Source organism: Capra hircus, chromosome 15, assembly GCF_001704415.2.
Source record: "Capra hircus breed San Clemente chromosome 15, ASM170441v1, whole genome shotgun sequence".
NCBI classification, from domain to species: Eukaryota; Metazoa; Chordata; class Mammalia; order Artiodactyla; family Bovidae; genus Capra; species Capra hircus.
In genome coordinates, this window is record NC_030822.1 from 3,794,082 (window position 1) to 3,802,909 (window position 8,828).

The following is an 8,828-nucleotide window of genomic DNA, read 5'->3' on the forward strand; positions in this document are numbered from 1 at the left end:
TGAGCATGACCACAGTGCCAAGAAATGCCCAAGATCATATTAGATCAAGCAAAAAATCATTCAAAAAAGAAAGCAAATAAATAAATAGTTCGGTTTGTTTCTGGAAAGAGAAAAAAGGGAAATAAAATACAGATAAGGAAAAAAAAATAAAATGGTGAGCATGAACACTTACCTTCAATGCTATTTTAATTGTTCAGAACCCTTTACCTGGGCTTCCCTCGTAGCTCAGTTGGTAAAGAATCCGCCTGCAATGCAGAAGACCCCGGGTTGATTCTGGAGTCTGGAAGATCCCCTGGAGCAGGGACAGGTTACCCACTCTGGTATTCTTGGGCTTCCCCTGTGGCTTAGCTGGTAAAGAATCTGCCTGAAATGCAGGAGACCCGAATTCGATCTCTGGATTAGGAAGACTCCCTGGAGAAGGGAAAGGCTCCCCACTCCAACATTCTGGCCTGGAGAATTCCGTGGACTGTATAGTCCGTGGGGTCACAAAGAATTGGACACGACTGAGCGACTCTCACTTCGTCTTCTGCACGACTCTACTGAGAGCATTTTTTACTTCCTTGTTTCGAAGACTATATATGAGTGGATTCAGCATGGGGATGACAATAGTATAAAACACAGAAGCTATCTGATCCTTTCCCAAGGAGTAGGATTTATTTGGTTTTAAGTAAGTAAAAATCATGGTGCCATAAAAGACGGTGACCCCCAGAAGATGTGATGCACAGGTAGAGAAAGCTTTTTGCTTACTAGAAGTGGAAGTAATTTTCAGGATGGTAGACACAATGGAGACATAGGACACTGCTATTGTAAGAAGAGACAGCACTAGGCTGGAGCCAGCAAAAGTGGATATGATGATTTCTATGTCATGTGTGTCAGTGCAGGACAAGGCTAAAATCGGGGATAGATCACAAAAAAAGTGAAAGATTATATTGGATTTGCAGAAATGCAATCTGCTCATGCAAAGTCCATTAACAAAAGAGTCCATAAAGCCCATCAAATAACATCCAAAGACTAGGGAGCAGCAGCGTCTGGTGGACATGACAATTGGGTAATACAGAGGGCTGCAGATGGCTGCATAGCGATCGTAGGCCATGGAGGAGAGAAGGAAACACTCAGTGGCGCCCAAGAAGACAAAGAAAGACATCTGAGTGAAGCAGTTCAGGTACGAAATATTCTGCTTGGAAGTCAGTAAGTTGGCTAAGGTTTTAGGGGTGATGACACTTGAGTAACTGAGGTCAAGAAATGACAAGTGACTGAGGAAAAAGTACATGGGGGTGTGAAGCCGGGAATCCAGGTAGATTATCAGGATCATCCCCACATTCCCCAGCACAGTCATCAGGTATATCAGGAGGAAGAGGGTGAAGAGGACCAGCCGGATCTCTTCAGAGTCTGTCAGTCCCATGAGGATGAAGTCAGACACCTGTGTGATATTCCTTCTGCCCATAGTGTCGAAATGCTCCAAATTGTTGAGAAATCAAAGTTGATGATATTCAGCAGGAATTACTTCAAAAATTAAAAAAAATTACTTTGTGTATGTATGAATGACAACTTATTTATATTAATTTAGTGTTTCCATGAAGTGATGATAAGGAGGTGTGTATAGTGTATGTGGAGACAAAAACTTATCTTGATTTCCAAATATAAAAATAGGCGTGAGTTGAGATTTGGATATATTATAACAAAAACTAATTCATTGAAGAATTAGAATAAGCCTGATATGGTCTTAAATGCTCCTGTTAAGGCATTTAATTAATGCATTTCATGAGATTTTTATATCATAATTAGTACTGTTTTATCCATATTTTTCTGATGAGACAAAGTGAACAGATAATTTAATTAACTTGTCCAGATGTAGAACTACTAACTTTTGAATCTGCAATTCCGCCTCGATAGATTGACTCCAGAGAGTATGTCCATAATACCATGTGTGTGAGCTCAGTAATGTCCAACTCTTTGCAAACGCTATACACTGCAGCCCTCCAGGCTCTTCTGTCCATGGAATTTTCCAGGCAAGAATACTGGAGTGGGTTGCCGTATCCTCCTCCAGTATATCTTCCCCACTCAGAGATTAAACCCATGTCTCCTGCATAGCAGGCAGATTCTTTACCACTACACCACACCATAATACCATACTCCTATTTGTAATTAACTTCAACAAAACCAAGGGTAAACTGCTGGCTATATGATAAAGAATGATACAAGAATAGTTTTAATGTACTCTGTTCTGTCCTTTCGTTTCAAATACTATTTAATGTTAATGACAAGTATCCAAACAGCGGAGTTTAATAGGGAATATTAAAATGATAGACCATATGTTAGTACTAATTTCCAAAAAATATGATATTTTTCTAACTTTACCACTGAAAATCAAATTTCTTCCAAAATTATATTTCTAAAAAATGCTAATGACTTGTAGACCCTGATTATATCAACTCTGTACTTCTCCTTCCACAAATCCTGATGCTTTTTAATAAGGTCTAAAAGATAACGCATGCATATTCTGCTGATAAAGTTCCCGTTTTATTGGATCCTACCAAAAACCTTCCAAATTTGAGAATGATACTTACTTTCAGCCAAGTCGGTGAAAAAACTCTTTCTTCCAGTATTTTCTCTCTAGCAGTATGTCAAACTCCAATTTTTCTCACAAATAACACAGGAAGACCATTTCAGTTGAAAATTTCTATGAGGCAATATTTGTTTTCTTTGAGGTAAGTTCTTTTTAAATTTTAGTGCGTTCATTTTGTTTTATTCTGAGGCAAAAAGAAATCAAATGAAGTTTTGTTCAACTCATGATCATGCATAAAATTTGCCAGGAAGTTATGTCTAAAATGAGTATCAGGGATCAACTGTGTACATATATGTAAGTGGAGCACCATATCTCTTGCCTCTCATCCTGATAACTCCAGGGTACCTCATATTCTGGAGACTGATGATAATGCAAACTTTGGTCATCTCTGTGGACCAATTTCCAAGCATGTCTCCAAGGATAAAATTTCGAGTACTCGATGCTGCTATGCTAAGTTCTGAGAAACTAATTTTTTCCCTTAAAAGTTGATGTATGGCAAAACCAATACAGTATTGTAAAGTAAACTAAAGTAAAATTTAAAATAAATAAATAAATGAGCAGTTTCTGGCTTAGGTCAGGTAATTTCTCAAGATGGATTTTTTAGGCCTATTATGCAGTGTAATCAACCAGCTCCAAGAACATCCTAAGGAGAAACATGTGTGTTTAGTATACTTAATGTCTGAATTTCCCTGGGCCTTCAAAACGTATATTCCAGCTCTGCTCCTATTTTATCTGCCTGAAACATCTTTTAAAGGAAATCATAAACATAAAAAAGAAGTTTCTGAGTAAATACTTGGGTCTTGATTCTCTAGAGTTTTGATAAATCAAACTCCCCACCCCCCTTTTCTTAAATTTAGCCAGAGGAAAACTAAATGAAAGATTATACAAAAATGATCCCTTTAGATGCTTTCTGACTCAAAGTACAATTTTTCTCTTGGGTATATGCCTTCCCTTTTATGCAATGATTCAAAGCAGAAGCAAGCTGATGATACCACATTCAAAGCAAAAATCCAAGTAGAAAAAAAAAAGCAGCCACACAGTGAAGAGCCTAACGCTGTGGCCGTCCAACGTGATGCTCTAAATCTATGCCTACTGTGGTAGAGAAACTGTTTTTAGAGGAATACTTACTTATTCTGTGACTGAAACTGTCAGGGATGGAATGATGCATTTTTTACAATGAAACGTTTATATTTAAATTGTGACAATATAATAGGAGAGGACTTCCCAGGTGACACTAGTGGTAAAGAGTCTGCTTGCCAGTGAAGGACACACAAGAGACACGGGTTCAATTCCCAGCCTGGGAAGATGCCCTGGAGGAGGAAATGACAGCCCACTCTAGTATTCTGGCCTACTGAATCCCATGGACAGAAGAGCCTGGTGGGCTACAGTCCTTAGTGTTGAAAAGAGCCGGACACGATAGAAGCGACTTAGCACACATGCATTATAGTAGTTAATATGTACATTGGGGGGAAAAAAAGTAAATATAATAAAATTCAAAGGACAATATGAAATAAACAGAGCTAATTTAAAATTTTGATTAAAGTTTCCCAATTATCTTTTTCTTCATAAAATGCTTATTTGTAGACCTCTAGATTTGCAATAAAGGACAAAAAATGGTATGGACCTAACAGAAGCAGAAGATATTAAGAAGAGATGGCAAGAATACACAGAAAAACTGTACAAAAAAAGATCTTCATGATCCATATAATCATGACAGTGTGATCACTCACTTAGAGCCACACATCCTGGAATGTGGGTCAAGTAGGCCTTAGGAAGCATCACTATGAACAAAGCTAGTGGACGTGATGGCATTCCAGTTGGCCTACTTCAAATCCCTGAAGATGATGCTGTGAAAGTGCCGCATTCAATATGCCAGTAAATCTGGAAAATTCGGCAGTTGCCACAGGAATGGAAAAGGCCCGTTTTCATTCCAATCCCAAAGAAACGCAATTCCAAAGATTGCTCAAACTACCACACAATTGCAGTCGTCTCACATGTTAGTAAAGTAATGCTCAAAATTCTCCAAGCCAGGCTTCAGCAATACATGAACTGTGAACTTCCAGATGTTAAAGCTGGTTTTAGAAAAGGCAGAGGAACCAGAGATCAAATTTCCAACATCTGCTGGATCATGGAAAAAGCAACAGAGTTCCAGAAAAACATTTATTTCTGTTTCATTGACCATTCCAAAGTCTCATACTGTGTGGATCACAATAAATTGTGAAAAATTCTGAAAGAGATGGGAATAACAGACCAACTGACCAGCCTCTTGAGAAACCTATAAGCAGGTCAGGAAACAACAGTTAGAACTGGACATAGAACAACAGACTGGTTCCAAATAGGAAAAGCAGTACGTCAAGGCTGTATATTGTCACCCTGCTTATTTAACTTCTATGCAGAGTACATCATGAGAAACGCTGGGCTGGAAGAAGCACAAACTGGAATCAAGACTGCCAGGAGAAATATCAATAAGCTCAGATATGCAGATGACACCACCCTTATGGCAGAAAGTGAAGAGGAACTAAAGAGCTTCTTGATGAAAGTGAAAGAGGAAAGTGAAAAAGTTGGCTTAATGCTCAACATTCAGAAAACGAAGATCATGGCATCCGGTCCCATCACTTCATGGGAAATAGATGGGGAAACAGTGGAAACAGTGGCTTAATTAATTTTTCTGAGCTCCAAAATCACTGCAGATGGTGATTGCAACCATGAAATTACCATGAAATTAAAAGATGCCTACTCCTTAGAAGGAAAATTAAGACCAACCTAAACAGCATATTAAAAAGCAGAAACATTACTTTGTCAACAAAGGTCTGTCTAGTCAGGGCTATGGTTTTTCCAGTGGTCATGTATGGATGTGAGAGTTGGACTGTGAAGAAAGCTGAGCACCAAAGAATTGATGCTTTTGAACTGTGGTGTTGGAGAAGACTCTTGAGAGTCCCTTGGACTGCAAGGAGATCCAACCAGTCCATCCTAAAGGAGATCAGTCCTGGGTGTCCATTGGAAGGACTGATGTTGAAGCTGAAACTCCAATACTTTAGCTACCTGATGGGAAATGCTGACTCATTTGAAAAGACCCTGGTGCTGGAAAAGTTTGATCGTAAGAGGAGAAGGGAATGACAGAGGATGTGATTGTTTGATGGCATCACCGATTCAATGGACATGAGTTTGGGTAAACTGTGGGAACTGGTGATAGACAGGGAGGCCTGGTGTGCTGCAGTTCATTGGGTCGCAAAGAGTCAGACACGATTAAACTATTTTCACTTTCACCTTTAATACATACTTTAATACTGGTTATTCTTTGTTGATTTACTCATAACACATTATATGTATTCAATAGGTAATTTCTAATCTTTTTATATTTTGGGGAAAGATAAATCTTGTTATAGCCTGTGATATCTTTTCTCTTTCTTTGACTTAGTTTTCATTTTTGGAGGATCAAAATATATGCATATTCTGCATTTTTGATCTATGTTGTCCTACTGTCTTCCTCACTATATTCTTTCTAACTTATTTGTTTATAATTAGAGGATACTTGCTTTACAAATTGTGTTGGCTTCTGTCATACATAAACACGAACCAGCCATAGGTATACATATGTCCTCTCCTTCTTGAATCCTCTTCCCACCTCCCACCCCATCCTACCCCTCTAGGTTGTCACAGAGTACAAGATTTGAGCTCCCTATGTCATATAGTGAATTTCCACTGGCTATCTAATGTTGCATGTGGTAATGTATAGGTTTCCACGCTACTCTCTCAATTTGTCCCCCCGCTCTATCCCCTGTTGTGTCCAAAGTCTGTTCCCTGTGTCTGCGTCTCTGTTGCTGCCCTGCCGATAGGTTCATCGTTACCATCTTTCCAGATTCTATATATATACGTCCTGAGAAAACCACAATTGAAAAAGACACATACATTTACCCCAGTGTTCATCACTGACTATATTTTTATGAGATGTATGCACTTTGAAATTATTTGGCAGGACTTGTTTTCCGTTATCTAGCATAAATAATATTTAGAGAAACACAAACCATAGGCATTTTCTTAAAGTTGTATACCATAAATTTCACATTTTGTACAACACCAAAGCCTTTGACTATGTGGATAACAATAAACTGTGGAAAATTATGAAAGAGATGGGAATATCAGACCACCTGACCTACCTCCTGTAAAATCTGTATGCAGGTGAAGAAGCAACAGTTAGAACTGAACGTGGAACAACAGACTGGCTCCAAATTGGGAAAGGAGAATGTCAAGGCTGTATACTGTCACCCTGCTTATTTGACTTATATGCAAAGTACATCATGAGAAATGCTGAGTTGGATGAGGCACAAGCTGGACTCAAGATCACCAGGAGTAATATCAATAAGCTTAGATATGCAGATGACACCACCCTTATGGCAGAAAGCAAATAAAAAACTAAAGAGCCTCTTGATGAAAGGGAAAGAGGAGAGTGAAAAAGTTAGCTTAAAGCTCAGCATTCAGAAAACTAAGATCATAGCATCTGGTCCCATCACTTCATGGGAAATAGATGGGGAAACAGTGGAAAAAGTGGCTGACTTTTTTTCTTCTGAGCTCCAAAATCACTGCAGATGGTGATTGCAGCCATGAAATTAAAAGACGCTTACTCCTTGGAAGGAAAGTTAAGACCAACCTAAACAGCATGTTAAAAAGCAGAGACATTACTTTGCCAATAAAAGTCCATAGGGTCAAGGCTATGGTTTTTCCAGTGGTCATGTATGGATGTGAGAGTTAGACTATAAAAAGGCTGAGCGCCGAAGAATTGATGCTTTTAAACTGTGGTGTTGGAGAAGACTCTTGAGAGTCCCTTGGACTGCAAGGAGATCCAACCAGTCCATCCTAAAGGAGATCAGTCCTGGATGTTCATTGGAAGGACTGATGCTGAAGCTGAAACTCCAGTACTTTGGCCACCTCATGCGAATAGTTGACTCATTGGAAAAGACTCTGATGCTGGGAGGGATTGGAGGCAGGAGGAGAAGGGAATGACAGAGGATGAGATGGCTGGATGGCATCACTGACTCGATGGACATGAGTTTGGGTGAATCCGGGAATTGATGATGGACAGGGAGGCCTGGTGTGTTGTGGTTCATGGGGTCGCAAAGAGTCGGACATGACTGAGCGACTGAACTGAACTGATAGTCCATGGGGGCTCAAAGAGGAGGACACCACTGAGTGACTTTCACTTTTAATGGACTGGAAATAGATAATAATGCAACATTTGGTCATCCCAATTACCAAGGAAGATTTATCAGAATGTCTCCAAGTACAAAAGTTCAAGGACTAAATGCAGTTGTGCTGTGTTTTGAGAAGCTGATTGTCTCTTCCTTAGGAGCCATACAATGAATAGCTTAATGGTTAGGTTGCCCTTTGTGATTTGCTAAATTTATCCCTGGATGGTAAAGAAACTATTTCTAGAGAAATTATTTATCTATCATTGAAGCCACCAAGGGTGAAATGACATATTTTTTACAGTGAAACTTTTATATTTAAACATGTGATGCTGTTATAGGCGTTAATATGTACATTAGAAATGAGACTACAACAAAATTCAAAGAATATCAAAATTATCAAAATTTTGTCACATTTTGATAAATTTCTCCCATTATGGTTTGTTCATAGAATGCATATTTGTATACCTCTAGATTTTCATACGGAGAAGGCAATGGCACCTCACTCCAGTATTCTTGCCTGGAAAATCCCATGGACAGAGGAGCCTGGTGGGCCACAGTCCCTGGGGTCGCACAGAGTCAGACACAACTCAGTGACTTCACTTTCGCTTTTCACTTTCATGCATTGGAGAAGGAAATGGCAACCCACTCCAGTGTTCTTGCCTGGAGAATCCCAGGGATGGGGGAGCCTGGTGGGCTGCCGTCTATGGGGTCGCTCAGAGTCAGACAAGACTGAAGCGGCTTAGCAGCAGCAGCAGCAGATTTTCATAATTAATATCAGAATGCTTGTTCAATACCCGTTCTCAATTTATGCTAAAATTTCATAACATATTATGACCAATGCTATATTAGCCTTTTGTAAAATCCATAATTTCATGTTCTATGCATTGACTGATAGCTCACAACCAACTTTGTTCTAGTGAAGTCTTCCTCGAATGTTAAGAACTTTCTTAAATATTATTTGTCCAACATGAGGAAACAAAGAAAGACTTAGAAGTAACAGCATCAGATTAAAATATTCTTGTGAAGCTTTTTTTTTTTTAAATCTGAGTTTTTTTATTTTTTTCCTTTTTTTCAAA

The 8,828-nt window shown here is 39.0% G+C and overlaps 1 protein-coding gene across 1 annotated transcript; it reads right to left on the reverse strand.

The window, feature by feature from the left end:
- On the reverse strand, positions 515-1,444 carry LOC106501735 (olfactory receptor 8H1-like). Its single transcript, XM_013969912.2, has one exon. The coding sequence runs from the start codon at positions 1,442-1,444 to the stop codon at positions 515-517; it is 930 nt and encodes a 309-aa protein (XP_013825366.2).

Bases quoted from the DNA above. Each gene is read 5' to 3' on its own strand.
- LOC106501735 (XM_013969912.2), bottom strand. From the start codon at position 1,444: ATGGGCAGAAGGAATATCACACAGGTGTCTGACTTCATCCTCATGGGA.